The sequence below is a fragment of the Pteronotus mesoamericanus genome, unplaced genomic scaffold (assembly GCF_021234165.1).
Source record: "Pteronotus mesoamericanus isolate MK-2021 breed Mesoamerican mustached bat unplaced genomic scaffold, CSHL_Meso_final contig_56, whole genome shotgun sequence".
Lineage (NCBI taxonomy): Eukaryota > Metazoa > Chordata > Mammalia > Chiroptera > Mormoopidae > Pteronotus > Pteronotus mesoamericanus.
In genome coordinates this window covers 20,675,501-20,692,116 of record NW_026555201.1, presented here as the reverse complement: position 1 = coordinate 20,692,116, position 16,616 = coordinate 20,675,501, and the positions used below count along the sequence as shown (strand labels likewise).

General features: G+C 33.8%; 1 protein-coding gene across 4 annotated transcripts in view; it reads left to right on the top strand.

Moving 5' to 3' along the window:
• Window positions 1–16,616, top strand: part of PPFIA2 (PTPRF interacting protein alpha 2) — a 446,295-nt gene that overhangs the window by 379,983 nt on the left and 49,696 nt on the right. For all 4 annotated transcript variants that reach the window (XM_054580164.1, XM_054580163.1, XM_054580167.1 and 1 more), the window contains one exon: window positions 8,458–8,551. In XM_054580164.1, the coding sequence (XP_054436139.1) occupies window positions 8,458–8,551 (94 nt within the window). The remainder of the gene's footprint in view (window positions 1–8,457; window positions 8,552–16,616) is intronic.

Here is a 16,616-nt window from a genome sequence, read left to right as displayed (position 1 = left end):
AAAAGTTAGAAAAATATAGATCCTTCTAGAAACTTAGATACTCTTACCCATTTTCAATGATGTGTGTCTCTATGCAAAAACAGAAGAAAAGGGAGTCGATTACAATTACATTCACATCAACTCCATCTAAATCAGAAACTAACAATAGTTATAACATTTTTGAGCTCTGAACAATTTTGTTTCACTTGATAGAGCAACAGTGGTAGAGTATAAACAAAATCAGGATCGGCAGCATAGTCAGGACTGCAGTGCAGATGAGGTTAAGGACAAATATCTGAAACTCTGGAGCTATATGGATGCTACATTGAAGGTGAATCAAAGTTCCCAGAGAAACCAAGAATATAAAGTTTGTATTCAAAATAAGACTTGAGTAAACATGAACAACACAGGCACAAGTAGGTTCCAAGAAACCATATTCATACAAAAAAAAAAAAAATAAGATGCATGGTACCACTGGCACTTTGCCTAAGGGGTATGGACTCAGGTCCACTTTTACCCTGGAAGGTGGATCCCAGTTGTGAGGGAAAGACAATGAAAATTTACCAGCCCCGGAGACTGCCACCTAGTGCTGCTGACTTATGCCTCAGTTGAAACCAGAGAAGCATCTCTATTGACTATGATTTTTAATATCTTGATCTGGAACTTGAGATAACAGCAGCACCCCCAAGTTCTTTCTTTTACCGCTAAAAATAGAAGATAAGAAGGGACGCCATGGACAGTAATATGGTAAAACAACCAAGTTGAAATTTCATATCACGTCCTAAGATTTTGAATTCTCAGTTATTAAAGAGTTTATATAAAGACAGAAATATAAGTTAACCTGAGAAGAGCTATTCTAGATGCCTTTAAATGAGCTATGGTTTGGAGAAATGAATAAAACTGTCTAAATAAAAAAAACTATAAAAATGTTCACTTGGTTCCATCAGAAATCATGAAAAACAAAGAAAGAATTCTTAATAATACACAGTGGAGAATATTTGTAAAGGGGGTGTTATTTGCCTTATATAGAAATCTGAAAATCTAGGTTAATAAGGTAAACTTCAGGTATGATAGTTAAGTCAATGTGACTGAATTGATAACCCCAACCATGGAGAACTAAATTCAATATACCACATATAGTATGTTTTTATAAATGTGTTACTAACAAAGGCAATGTATAAACATATACAGCCTTTCATTTGAAACAAAACCAAACCAAATCCATGTTTCTGGCCCAGAAAATTTTACCTGCTATGGCCTGTCCTAGCCAAACAGCTAGGAACAGGAGTTCGGAAACTCAGGAACCATGGCTATGCATCAATAATTAGAATTCTGACTGGCTTGACCTATAATTTTATCAGAAAACATTAACCTATTTTGAAACAAAACAAATTAAGCTGTGTTAAAAATAGCCATGTGAAACGAAGTTCATTTGTTTCATTGACAAAGTTACCCCGTAACAGAACGGGAAAGCTGGTGGATGACTGTGACTTATGACATCCCTGTGGACAAGATGTCAAAATGTGGCCTGGATGATGGAAAAATTATATGTGGATGATGGAATTATAATTGATGGAATAATACTACCATAATAATGCCAATGAATAGAGTGATGTCACCTGGCTCAAGGTCTCTAATGGCGTGTTTAGGACTCCCTCTCTCCTTGGTTAACACATCCCCCAATCACTTGGACATAAACATTTCAACAACACATCTAGATTAATAAAGCCTTTTAACCTAGATTTTCAGATTGCTATATAAGGCAAATATCTCATTTATGGATTACCGATATGGGTAAGAGTCACAAATAAAAGAGTCTTGTTCCTTAATGCTAATTAAAAAGGTATAATGTGGAAGTTCTCAAATATCCCATTATAAACATTTTTATAAGAAAAAAATTAGAAATTTCATGTGACTCTAAAGTCAATATATTAGTCAATAAATGTAGGCTACATAATAGACATAATATTGGGATAAGAGAAGATTTTTCATTCTGCTCCACTGTGATAGGAAAACAGCCAAGGGATAGTATCCACTTCTGTTTACTACACTCTTAGAGCCACATCTTAACTTTAGAGGAAGGTTTAGGGGATGATTAAGCTGATGGAGAGGACTGAAATCATGTGAGGAGTAGATATGTAGATGGGTGCATTTATTCTGCTTGCTGATGCATTGGTATGGCTGATTACAAATATTTGAGGAGCTATTATGTGAAGGAGCTCTTCACTTTTTCACTGTTGAGTGAGGATATAAAACTAAAACCAAAAGTTAAAGTTGTAGAAAGATTAAGTTCATCTTAATGTAAAGAAGAACGCAGAGGTGTCAGAATTATATCCAAAGAGCTGGCTTATGAAGTAATGCATTCTTTATCACTGAAAAACTAAGTAAGTTTAAAACAAAAACTAGGTAAATAGTAGGAAGATCTGTTTTGGAGGAGATCCAAGCATTAGAAAGATGGTTAGACTGAATGATCTTTAAACACCGACTTCAACCCCAGTAACACAGAATCTATGAAACTCAACATTTAAGCCTATGTCAAGAAACTTTTTTCATAAAACATATATCATGAATTATTTACTATAAGAATGTATTTGTATTTTTAAAATTACAGAATTTTAGAGTTAGGCAATATCTAAAGATCATGTAGTGGCCCACATTCAGTGCTATCGCAAAACGGAGATGATTTGAACAATGATCAAGGCAAAGCAGCTGCTTGGTAGGAGGTTGGTTTGGGTTCCCAGCTCTCACTTCTGGTCTCGTGCTCCCGAAAATATGCTCTTGGAACTGCTTCAATAAAAAATACCTCACTGAGTTCCTAGTCCCATGGAATAAGCTGGGTAACTTAACAAAATTAAAAGTGTGATTATTGCACCAAGTTTATAACTTTTCAGGCTATTACATATAAGTGCATACAAATTTTTTACAATTCCAGGCAATAGTAAGAAAAATTACAGAATACAGTATAAATCTTCTTATTAAGGATATGGATATAAGTAAGGAGTTCAGACTATTACTTTTTGGGGGGATATATTTGATTCTACTAGGAATGTGTAAGAGCAGTTTTCCTGCAGAATTGAAGAGGTATAAAGCTAGAGTTCCAAATAGAACTTGTGCCTAAAAAAGGGTACTGAAGCCACACACTAACTCGCAAGGGGAATGTGATGGAAGGGAACCTGGGTTATTGTCTGGCATCAGAAATGTGAAACCAAATAATCAAGTAAAGGAAATGATCAGGACTCAAGCAAGTTACCTGGCTGTGGAGAGACTGGAAACGCAGAGCGCAGAGGCAGCAGCTTGAAGCAGAGATAAGCACATAAGTGAAATGATCTAAATTCCAGGGGCAAGTATCCAAGCAGAAGCTAGAAGTTAGAGCAATCGAATCCCCTGCTAGGAGGCAGTTCACCTAAAGCTTACAAAAATGGTGATACGGTGTGGAGACAAGGTAGAGATGTTAAAAAATGTACTGCTTCTGGGGGAATCATCTGTTCTACATGACTTTAATGTTCACTGGTTTACTACTTGGGAAATACTAGCTCTCTCAGGTGTTCAGAGTGTCCTAATAATAATGACTATAAAGAATAAAAAAACAAGGCACCCATGACCAGCCTAGCTGATGTGAACAGTAAACAGTGAGGATGAAGAAAAGACGGCATTGATAGGCATGGCAAGAGAGGAAACTGAAATCAAAACCAAAAAGATCTTTAAGAATGGAGAATTGAACAAATGGAACCAAATACACCAAAGCTATGAAAAGATAGTAAAAAGAAGAAAATATACTAATTTTGAATAATCAGAATCCCCAACTAAAGACATACAAAATGGACATATTATTCATTTTTTTAAAAAGCTACTTTTACAAATTTCCTTTTAATGCATCTGAGAAACAATACATTTCAAAGAGATTTCTTGCCTATTAAATTGCATATCCCTTTGTTTATGGTCATCTGCCAAATTGTATTATAAAGGTCTGAACTCATTGACCTGCTATAATGAGTATAAAAAAAGAAAACAATTTCATCATGACAAAAACAGAACCAACATTGCACCAGCATTATTTAGCAAGAGCCTTTCTACACATAAAATTTGAGTGGTTGTGCTGGCCTTTTCTCCTCAAATTAGGTTCCTAGATGCTATGAAACCAACAGATAAATTCCACAAAGTATCCATTACAGATGACTCATTCTTTGCATGGTGAAAGGGCCTTTCTTTGAAGAAAGCAGTATTTAGCTTCCATTAGGAGTGCATTTTTTACACTCTTTATTGGCCAGGCACTGCCCAGGTGCACCCTCCAGAGAGCTAACAGAATGAGACAATTAAGTAAACATGTGTTAATTCAAGGGTAAATATGAAATGAGTGGTAGGAAATAACACTAACGGAAAGTCGAATAAAAGAAGGATGAAGCGACTAATCGGCAGCAGTTTATAGTCAGTCTCTAGGGAGTTAAAGGTCTCCCTTCTTTATACAATAACAGGGTCTTCTGCTGGAAAAAAGTGGAGAGGCAGGGACCTTAAAGTGCAGATTTGTGCCAGAAATTTCTCCAGACATGTCCCTCAAGGGCCAACATGAAATAAATAATTTTGAATGGAGTCTAAGACCTAGGCAACATAGAGATACTTGCTTTCACAATCCAAATGGAGAATTATCTCCAACCAGTACCACCCATAGATTCAGGTACAAGAGGGTCTTTCCTTGAAGTCTTCAATCTGGATCTTAGGAAGCCTCACACTTTGTAGCAGCTTTGTTGAAATTCTCTACGAGTTTCCTCTGGTACCTGGGAGAGGCTGAAGCTGGAATTGCTATGTGGGCAGGGCACCCTCAGCCCCCAAATTGGTAGACCTGTGTGCGTCCAATTGCTGGAAGCACCGGAATTTTCTATTATTATGTTTCAGACCCCAGGACCAGCCAGGGAGGCAGTATCATCTAATCAAACTAAGCCATATGGACATGGGTCCCTGTTTCTCTGCATCAGGGTGCTCCATACTTCTCTACCCCATGCCCAGGGTTGACTTGATGTCCTGCTTGAGCCCAGATACTTGCACTCGGGGTTGTTCTGGACCAATGGCCTGCTGTTGGTTACAGGACGGTACTCTAACAAGTGAATCATTTGCTTCTGCCGGCCAGCATGACAGTGTATACGGTTGGACCACAGGTTTGTTGTCCTGCTAGTTTTGGATTACTCACAATGTTTATGTAGAGAAAGGGCTAAAAAAAAAATACTGAATAGGGCCCCACACACTTCAGGAGTGGTCCTTTCTCTAACACTTCCAAATCCTCAAAGTTCTTACAAAAGTATGCCTGATGATAAATAGCCCAGAGAATTTTGAAGGCAAGGCTTTTGACTTGCACTTTTGCATGTGCAACTTCAACAGGGCCATGGACAAGATGACATGTCATTTATTATCTGCGCATCCACTGAATCATAAGACTCAAGCCTTCTCTGCCTAAGTTCCTTATGCTACGGGATGGGTGGAGTTAATGTTGTTCTCTCCACATTCCTAGTGGATCTCCTAGAGAAGGGGTCACCCACAAGCCAGTTTTTCTCATCAGGGACACTTGCCATTTTCAGAAAGACAAGTTAAAGGATTCTCTACTCATTGAGGATGTTTAGAATCCTTGTCCACTACTTAATATATATTAGTTTCACTTTGCAGTCATTGTGATATCTAAAAATGTAGCCCCCTCTTTCTACCAATATAAGTAAATTTTTACATACTCTCTTGGGATGGATACTATCTCTAGTTCAAGAGCCACTCATATATAACCCTGCAAACAGAAATACAATGCAAACCATCAATGTGAGTCACATATGTAATTTTTAATTTTCCAATAGCCACATTAAGAAAAGTGAAAAGAGACAAGTGAGATGAATTTTAATAATATATTTTACTTAAATCAATATGTAAAAACTTTATTATTTCAACATGTAATCATATAAAATTGTTAATTAGCTATCGTATATACATATTTGTACTAAGTTTTCAAAATCTTGTGCATATGTTATACTTCAGTTTTTAATTTGGACTAGCCACATTTCAGGTGCTCAATCGCCACACATGACTACTCAGTAAAATGTCGATATAGATGAATAGATATTCTTAAAGTCCACACAGCCCTAGGAGCCTGTTGATACCTGGACAAAATGGAGCAGACTCATCCTTATCAGTTAGCTAGCTGGCCAGGCATGTGACAAGGTGACCCTAGAATTTATGGAGCAGCTGGATCAGTTCTATGAAAGAATGCTGTTCTCGTCTAGAAATAGTTTATTCGGGCTGAAAAAAATGAATGTAATTATACTTTTGACCTGCTTAAGGGTATGTAAGGATATGTAAGGGTTCCTACATATGTTGCATAAGAATAATTTTACCTATTCTATTAAAGTGTCATTTTCTATTGGTATTTTCAAACCAGATGTGTCCACAGTCTCCATTAAATTCTTTATTCAAAGGATATTAGAATTTGAAGTATTCAGAGTATTTTCCAGCTCCTCATGCTTTTTCCTTTTATGGTTTTATTATGAGAAGCAAATTCAAATACTTGTTGTCTCTGAGTCTAATTTTTACTTACAAAATTATTCTAGAGCTTGCTTTGTTTCTCTTCCTGAGTTTTCATTTAAATTTTTTTTCTGCAATTGAAAGCTTGGGTTCTTAATAAAATTTGCATCAGAATTTAGTTGTTACTTTTGTTCTGAAGGACAAAAAGTCTAATTAACCCAACCACCTGGTGGCTGAAAATGTCTCACTGTTTTGAATTGGTCTGTCTCAGCAGTCTCTATGTTCCCATCTGCACTGCTGAAAAATTTTGTAACTTTAAAGTGAATCAATCACTTCCATTTACATTTAAAGAGTACAATTTTATCGTTAATTGCAGACTGTGAATAATAATTTATGGATGTACAGTAAGGCAAGTATACCAATGAGAGAAATAAAATGAAAATATGCACTCACTGTGCATAATGGCAAATCCCATATTTAAAAATGATCCCCAAGAGCATTTTAGTTAGCTATTGGACAACTTTTCTAATGATACCAATAATGAAACCATTTTATAATAAAAAATTCTTTTAAGTATTAATTGCACATGTCCATAATTGAATAAAATAAATTTTGGTCCCCAAACTCTGAGGCCCTGCATAAGATCTAGATGGCCATCAGTGTATTTTTAAACAAATAGAATTTTCTTATAATCATAGATTATGACAATAACTTGTTACATCAATGCTCCAAAATTAATAGTATCAAGTATTATAAATTATTTGCTAAAATAAATTATGAAATATAGTACCAACACAACTTGTTTCTGGTAAAGTTCTACAAATATTAGATAGAGAAATGTTGATTGCAATGGCAGGGAATAAAAGTTGTCTCTTATAGTTCTTATTTACTGATATATTGGTATAATTTCTTGTGTAGTCTTTGTAAGAGTTAATATGAAATCTTTGTATCTAATCTTGAGCTTAATTGGAGCCTAAATCCACCTTCATTTTATATATATATATATCAATATTATGAAGCAGGTATATAAACCTTAACCTATTTCATATAGTGAGTATTTTTCATATTTTTACACAGAATAGACACCAAAGAGAAAACAGAGCCCAGGACTAAGTTTTCATTTTTCAACTATAACCAATAGATATCAATTAATATATGTATAAGGAGTCTAAATTAAATAGCTGCCCTAGAAAATGTGTAATTCTCTGCTCCATGCTTAACACCTTTCTTTCTCATTTCAGTCCAAGGTTTTATGTATATATAAAATAGATTCTAGAGCTAACAAAACTGCCACTAACCTAAATAATTTTTGACCTACTGGTAAAAGCAATTCTTACAAGGGTCTTTTTAAAAATAGACTTAGAAATTTTTCAAGGTATTATAACAAAATTTACAAAACAAAACCTGCCAGAGCATAGGAAATTCTGGAAGCAAGGTGTATATACAGGACATAAGGGTCACGCAAGTGAGCAAAAACGGGCTGCAAAGCTATATATGAAAAGAGTTTAGAAGTCAGGAAATGCCTCTCCATTTTCTTGACATGGAATTGAAGACATTCACCTGAGTTTCTTCTCATTGGACTATCAATTATCCCATTATATATAAAATATTAAAATTTTTAAAATGTTGAAAAAACCTCAATACTGCACAGATATTTGCTCTTATTTTTTCATTGGAAAAGTAGTAAAAGAGACCCTAAAACTTGCAAACTATAGATTCACATGTTTGTCAGCGCACAGGCCACTCGTGTTATGTTGCTATGAGGTGCCACTGCCTAGTCTAATAGTAGATACTTTTTTCACTCCCTCAATGTATGTTTATGTGTGTACCCATGCCATTTTATGCATGTTGGTTTGGAAATATAAAGACAATTTTCAAAAAGTGGGGAAATATGGTACTGCCAGTTGCTCAAATAAATGTTTAAGAATTTAATTTCAGGTTTGACACAGTGTATCTGAGCTAATGTGAGTAGTTACTTCTCCACAGGAGGCTTCATGGAGACAGAAGCCGCGGCTCAGGAGTCCCTGGGTTTAGGCAAACTTGGAACTCAAGCTGAGAAGGACAGAAGACTGAAGAAAAAGTAGGTTTGGAAATTTTCTTCCTCCTTTTTTCTAACTTTAATTTATACTTTGTCATTACTTGTGGGGAATTTAAAAAGAGACTATTTGGAAAGAAATCAACAAATGGAGGCAGATATTACCCTGGAATTTGTAAAAACTATTGAGTGATCATGTTTCCTAATTCTAATAGACTACAGTTTGAAATGAGTATAGTTCACCTATAGTAGAAGTAGTTTCTCTTAATATACTTGAGTTATTTCTTTAACACAAGTATATTAAATATATTTAAATGTAGCCTTACAAACATCTATTTGAGATTAAATATATGTTTTAAAATAATACAAGTATATTTAATATATTTAAATGTAGCCTTACAAACATCTATTTGATGTTAAATTCAGTAATGAATCAGTATGATAAAATGAGAGAATAAACCATTTATCTATGTGTTTCTTCTCATGACAAAGTATCTCCTCCTAGAATGAAGTATTTCAAAGGAAAACATTCCTCTGAATGATTGAATGTAAACTTATTTTAGACTCACACCAGATTGTTTTACATCTGTCAGGAAACCAATAGTGTATCTTTTCATTCACATTTAATATGGAACATTTACATGACTTGAAAAATTGGCAAATTTTGATTCTCAGCAGCAATTGGAAAGCAAGTGCATCCATAAATAACTTTTTTTTAATGCATAGTAACATTTTTAGTGATGAAATAGCACATTTATAGCATGTCTTTAAAAACCAAAGAATTTCTCTTATTCCAGAATCTGTTAGCTGATTACTCCTTTCCTCCCTCTCAGATGTTCATCACTTTAGTTGTCATTATTGTAAGAGAGGTGCTCTCATGGTTATAACATTCAAGCCAATCAATTTACTTCATATTTTGCCATTTTGCTTGCTTTGCCTTTGTTTACTAATATGAAGGAAATATTTACAAGTTGCAGAACAATTCACTGTCCTAATTTTTTTTAAATAATTTTTATTTTTTCCACAATGAAATATTTACATATACAGTGGTATCAGTACTTGTCATTAATACGTTCTGGGACTCTTGACAAGTGCCAAAACTGCCGAGTACCAATGAAGCATTTTCTCTTATGGGGCGGCGTCCTCACTCATACAAGATCTAGCAAGTGCGATGCATGACGAGCAAGTGCCTCAGGTGCTGAAACATTTTTTTTCTCATCAAAATGTGACGAGTACAGGGTTTGGCAAGTTCTGAAGCTGATGAGTACCAAGATATGTCTGTACTGGCAATGCGGCCAGCTTTTTACAATGCATTGAGGCAATGCTTCACATAGTTCATTGGTTGTTTATGGTACCAAGTTAAATTTCCTGTTTGACAGCAACTAAAGTTAAACATACCAATTATGCGATGATTTTTAAAGTAAAATATTTAAAGTTTAGCTGTTATTAACTTTGCATGCTGTTGGATTGATTTGATGTTAATGTTATAGAATTATTTTTCAAATCCTAAGTACCCTCAAAGTCAGAAGCTGATTTTAGTTCTGGATATAGTTTGAAAATCTTACTATGCTTGACTTTTGAGTTTTAATTTGCAATATGTTTTGGCAAAATACAATTTTAAAATGTATTAGATAGAATAATTGTATTTACTATAATAAGGATATTAAGAACATTCTTTAATATGATAAAAGCTAACATTTCTCAGTAAAATAATTTCCAATAGAATAATAGCATTTGGGCTCAACTGAATCCAACAAAGTTAAATAATGGAAAAACAGAAGTATTTCTTTTTTTTAATTGTCTGTCTTATGGCAAGAACCCTATGAGTATAAATATGTAACCAGGATTTGTGAGGCATAGATATATAGCACTAACACTTACTCAGGACTCACATGACACTACATTGTGGTTTCTGGGTTACCATGTGTGAAGTATCTTCATGTAATGATTTTTATAATATAGAAAAGATAAATTATTTTTAAATTATAGTTTCTGAATGTATTTAAATTTTTACTATTAATTATTATTCAACATTGACCACTTATTCTCAAATTTCCTAAAATATTTAAATTTTTATTTGAACAAGTCCATTTTTTCTTTTTTCTTAAAGACGCACTATCCTCATTAAGTGTGCTTCAAGGAGTACTATTTTCTATGTTAAATTTTCACATTGATTAACCTTCTTTCAGGATGGAAAAATTCAAGTAGATTTTATTGAAAAATAAACAAAACCATTAAATGGAGCAACTTCTTTGAAAAAGTTGAACATAATAGGTTTGTACATGCATAGTTGCAATGACTGAGGTTTCCTACCAGTTTTTTTTTAAATCTAGTCTTTGGGGCGGGGGAGAAGCTGTTCCCAGGACAAAGTAATTAACTTAGATCTACATTCACTGTTCCAAAGTTAGTATTAAAGATTCAATAGTCTCTAAAGATTCAGGAATTGGCAAACCTGAAGAAAAATCTTATTTTTAACTTTTCTAGGATATCAGGTATTAATAATTCACAATCTGTGATTTTGAATTAAATTGGGAATAATTTTTTCTGAAGACTTTAGTTATAACACATTTTTAAAAACCATATATTCATAGAGCAGCATTCACGATATTCCAGATTTTTGCAAAACCCAGAAATTTGTAATGTTGCCAGTCCCAAAGAAAGTTCTGATTTAAGGTACATTAACCATCCAACAAAATGAACACACAAGAGTTAGGACAGCTTACTAGATCTGCGTTCCTACTTTATGATACTTTTACTTTGCTTTCTGGTGCAGACATTTGTTTTTCTTATGTTTCTTATGTTTCTAGCCATTGTCCTATGATGAGAAACAGGAAATCAATGATATCGGATCTGCTAAAGCAACTACTGCTCAGAAAATTCTTAGCAACCTTTACCTTCCTCAGTTGGGTATTATCACACAGATGCTATTCTTTCATCCAAACATCTAACTCAACCTATTAGTGTTCTTTCTGGTTTGGTTTTACTATGTCTTATTTCTGATGTACTTTACTTTAAAGCTTTAATTCCTTAATTTTTTCCCAGCAGGTTTATATAGAGTACTTGCTAATACCTACAATAATTTTGTTAATCTGAAAGTACATCTTTGAGTAATTCCTATTAATTTTTCTGGTCTCCTTCATTAAAATTTGAACAATTCTTCATTAGCCTCATGGTATACTTCTCCTAATCTTTAAGGAGTGAGTCACTTATTATTCTTATTATGTATCCCCACATTAAAAGTGTGATTTTTCCATAATTTCCTTGATTTGGCTTCCTCTGAGGTGTCACTACTCTCTGAGCTCTTGTCCATCATTTTTTGTTTGATGTAATTGGACTGCAAACACATTTTCTGATTTAACACAAACTAAACATCTCTCCTATTTCTAAGGCTCATATTATGAACAACTAAACCTAAAAACTTCATCTCTTTCTTTTTATACCTATCATCTGATTTTCAAGAATTTATTTCCCTTTCTTAGCTCTCCAGCCAATGTTTTAGGCTAAAACCTAATGCAACTCATTTAGGTTGGTCAATCACACAACTACAAAAATAGCTGCATGGTATAATAGGAGCTACCCAAGGCCCTAAACTTACATGTTCTGGTCCATCAAAAACCTTAATTTCTGAATGTTCTTTAACTCCCTGAATCCCTGAATTTCACTTAGAATATAGATATGGGTATTTTAGGACTCAGTAAGTAGAAACTCTGCTCTTTGACTAAGTTTAGAATCTATTTGATGATGAGAAATCAAAATGTCAGCTTTGTTACTGAAAGAGTTATTAGAACTCTTAGGTACATGGACAAAAGAAGTTTTCCTAAAACTGAATTCCCAAATTAGATAAACTTACCAGACAAGAAAGAGCTTGGTAGTCACAAGTTTCCAAGATGTACATGGCAAGCCCTACTATGCTTGAAAATAACATCTACAATATTATTATTCTATAAGTATGTTACTCTGGAATCAAGGACCATAATCTCACAAGGAAGGAAATTAAATCTTTATGTCCTTAGCATTGGTGCCTAAAGAAGAATTTTTGAAATATCAATGTTAAATGTGTTTGTATTAAAGTTCCACAAGATTTCTTACCTTATTTTTTTTTCTCCTGGAATAGATTTAACTGCCAATTACCTATATCGCCTCTTTTGAAATGTGATGATAGGAAGTTTGGCAAACTCACTAAATACTTACAGATCTCAAAATATATTTTACATCTAAAATTAATTGATAATTGCCAAAAGTGTAAAACTATTGGTTTAAAATAATTTTCTCTCAATACTTTGAAAGTACTACTCTTCCTGCTTCCAGTTATATCTACTGTCAGTTGATTGTCATTCTTTCATATATAACCTGTAGGGTTTCTTTATGCATCTCTTTCTCTCTCTGAAAGTCTTAAGATTTTTCTTTTTATTTTTGGGGTCCATAAATGTCATAAGTGTGTTTCTAGTCAATTTTTTAATGTTTCATTTTTCTACTTTATATTTTTAATCTGAAGATGTGTTAGACTGAGCTGTTTTACATGTATTGAGTGAAAAGGACTTTTATTTCTAGATTCAATTTTGTTTCCGAGAAACTAGTTTGTACAGATACTATGGCACTAAATGTGAAGTCATCTGTTTCAGTAGCATTACATTTGTCTAACATCCAGGATAGTTCTTGACAGGCAGTGAACATATTAAAATTCATGAATGCCCAGTGCATAGTTACTTATCTCCAGAAATATAAATTATGAAATTTTTAAATAAATTTTTTATTTGCTAACATTTTCTTCCTGCATTTTTAACTCTATATAATTTTTTACTAAAATATATATTCATGCTAAAATCTATATCTTGAGATGAATTGAAATATATATAATATAAATCTTAATATATCTACTAATGTATCATTTCTAATCTTTAGTTATAATATGGGTAATATATGATTGTATGTTTTATTTTGTATGTTCTCCTGAATGGATAAGACTGCTAAGTGAAAACAGATTTTCTATTTGACATCAACTTTTCAACATCATTAACATGAAATTAACATTCCAGTGCAGCTATCAGCAGCCCCCTCTAGAGGAGAGTTTTACCCTTGGAAGATGGCAGTCACAGCTAATCGTTACCAATGAATCTTTATGTTAGAACTTCAAAGACATAAAAGTGAAGCTCTGTAGATTTAGTTAATTTATTTCCATTGCAGTCCTAAGGATGTGCTTCAGTGCCTAATCTTTAATATGTTTTAAAACTCTGCACTTTTAATCTTTAGCATTTGGAAGGTTCAGAGATTGCCTATCTCCTCCAAGCAAAATAAATGTTACAGAAAATATTCATAGTTAAATCTATCACAGAAATTCCACAACATTTTTTCATTTAATAAATATTTATTAAGGGCCTGTGTGCCAAGATAAATTTAAAAACAGGTTGTATTTCAGAGGTTAATTTGTAAGACATGCATTAGAAGCTTTAAATACATTTTCCCATACAAGTATTGCCGTATATATGGAGGGTAAATGTCTTTACTTCCTCCACCAATATCTGTTTTGAAGCCTAACAAAGGAACTAAGTCTTGCTAGATTAAGCAAAAAAAGAAAATTCACTGATAGGGTATTATAGATCTCAGAGATTGCAAAAAAGCAGAGCCAAGACTACTTCAAAATTTCAGTAACAGCAAATTATGAAATATTTCTCTAAAGTGTCAATAACTCATATTTTCTATTCGCATTTGTAAATCCCTAGGTGAAAGGATCTGATTGGCATAATGCTAAAAAGATACTTGTACTCAGATCAATCCGTTATAGTCAAGGGTTCACTTAGTTACAAACCTGGCTGTAAGGAAACACTCCTGGGCAACAGATTAAAAATATTTAATGTGTAGAATATTTCAGAACCTAAACACAAGAGTTTCAATATTCCTCTCTCGGAAAATTTGTCCCAGTTTCCTTTGTGGGACTCTAGAAGTATGTCTTCACTGCCTGCCCTGAGCTGGAGCTCTGTTGCCTTGATCATGGCTAGTCCTGCCTAGCTCCAGCCACGGACAATTGTAAGAATTCTCTGAACATAAAAGATAACAATACCCAAAGACTAAAGGCCAAGAATCATTGAAATTTATTCGGAAAAATAAAGCTAAGGAAAACCAAAGTGCTCTCTCTATATATTTGATCTATCTGGAGGAAGAGAGGAAAGAATAGGTTTGCTGTTTTGAACCCACAGTACAGTATATAGAATAGAAACGCTATGAAGTGTTGATATCTTCTGTCCATGGAAAATGTAAAATATGAATTAGTAATAGAAAATTAAAACTCAAGATGGTTACATATATGACAAGAAAGACCGCCTTTTCTAATAAATTTATATTGTTTGTCTTGATTGATATTAGATAGACAGACATGAAGACAAATATTGCATTTAATTATTTCTGGGGGCATTTTCCCTTCTCTAAGTCCCTCTTCTTTGAACAGAATGAGAAAAATGCCACAAACCTAAAGCCACCTAATGTTCTTCTTTAAAAGATGTTCTGTGCATTAAAGACTAGTCACCTCATTGTTAGTTTTCAAACTAAATGTAAAACACTCATTAGATGATCGCCAAGAGTAAATGGAGTGCCTTAACAATAAACTCTGCCCTTGAAATTGTCAAACATTTTCTAGATGTGCAGATGAGGGAAAATGCTGTAGAAATACCATATATTGAGTTCAGCAAAGTCTTTCATGTACTTTTTAAAAGATACTTCTAAACATAAGATTAGGATGAGACTAGCTAATGCATTTATACCTGACATGGTCATTGTAATCAAAAGGGCTGAAGAGATGAATTGGCGATGACCGAGTGAAATAGAAGGTGGCTAACTCAGCACTTTTATAGAGGAATTAAATAAGAATAACAGGTTTGTGAAAGCATAAAAATAGAATACGTAGTTAAGTTTTTAGATAATACTTTTGTTTAAGGAAGAGCTTTCTAGAGAAATCCAAATCTAGTAAGACAAAGTTTAATAAGGGCATTTTTATAATTCTGCATCCAACTTCATTACTATACATATTATTTGCATACAAGAGGGTATGTATAATTTAACTTTAGGGCCTAAGAAAAATGTTTCTGCCAAAAGGGAAAATTAACAAAGTCTGACAAAGAAGTTAATGATTTTAAATATCCATAAAAGCTATTTTTAAGGCCAAAATTCTGTGTACTGACCAGCCTATAGCCAGATATTGTGTTAATTTCTGGGAAGTAAGCTTGAAGCAGATATATTCAAGGCAGCATATATTCAGAAGATCATGACCAGTATTACAAATGAGACCAGAACATTTATTCAAGGAGTGATAGAAATAATTAGGAATATGTGGAATGTAGACATCAAATATCCAGATACTGCCAAGCAAAAGAACAATCAGACATGTTCTTTATGGCTTCATGATAAGATCTTGGGCCGATAGCAGAAGTTGTTACAAATAAATTTGAACTATGTCTAAGTGAGAACTGTTAGTGATCACAGATCTGAGAAAAATTGACTACCTGGAAAGAGAGTGTCTCATGATTCTTTCCGATATAGCCCTTTCAAGCATATGTATGTGGTAAGATGGTGACATAGGAGATTCAGATTTCAGCTGTGAGACTGGATTACTTGCTCTTTAAACTGTTTCTGTCCTGCGATTCCATGCGTCTCTATATAATCCAGGGAACTGGGCTCAGGAGAACCTCTGCTTTTTTCAAGCACTTGCAGTGCTAACATATTGTAGGTACTCAAAATATGTTTTCTGAAAAACTGAATGTGCATAATTAGAAGCTGGTCGGGGAAAGAACTCTGGGGTGAAGAAAATGGAACAGGAATTAGGGCAGTGACCTTTACCCAGAAGACCAAACCAGAAACCTGGGTTTCATCTTTGCCCTTCTCCCTTTTCCTTCCTCTTCTATGCACCTTTATGCACTAACATTATCACTTTCATAAAATCACTATCATTTCCATAACTACCACTCTTACTTCCACATGCTGCTGCTTCTGTATACTATCACTCTCATCACTGTACATCTATCACCTTTGTGATACCATCACCCCATATAATGAGCTTTTAAAAAATATCTCAAGTGTGTTGATTTTCTTCTTTCCTTTTTCAGATCATTATGTTAAAACA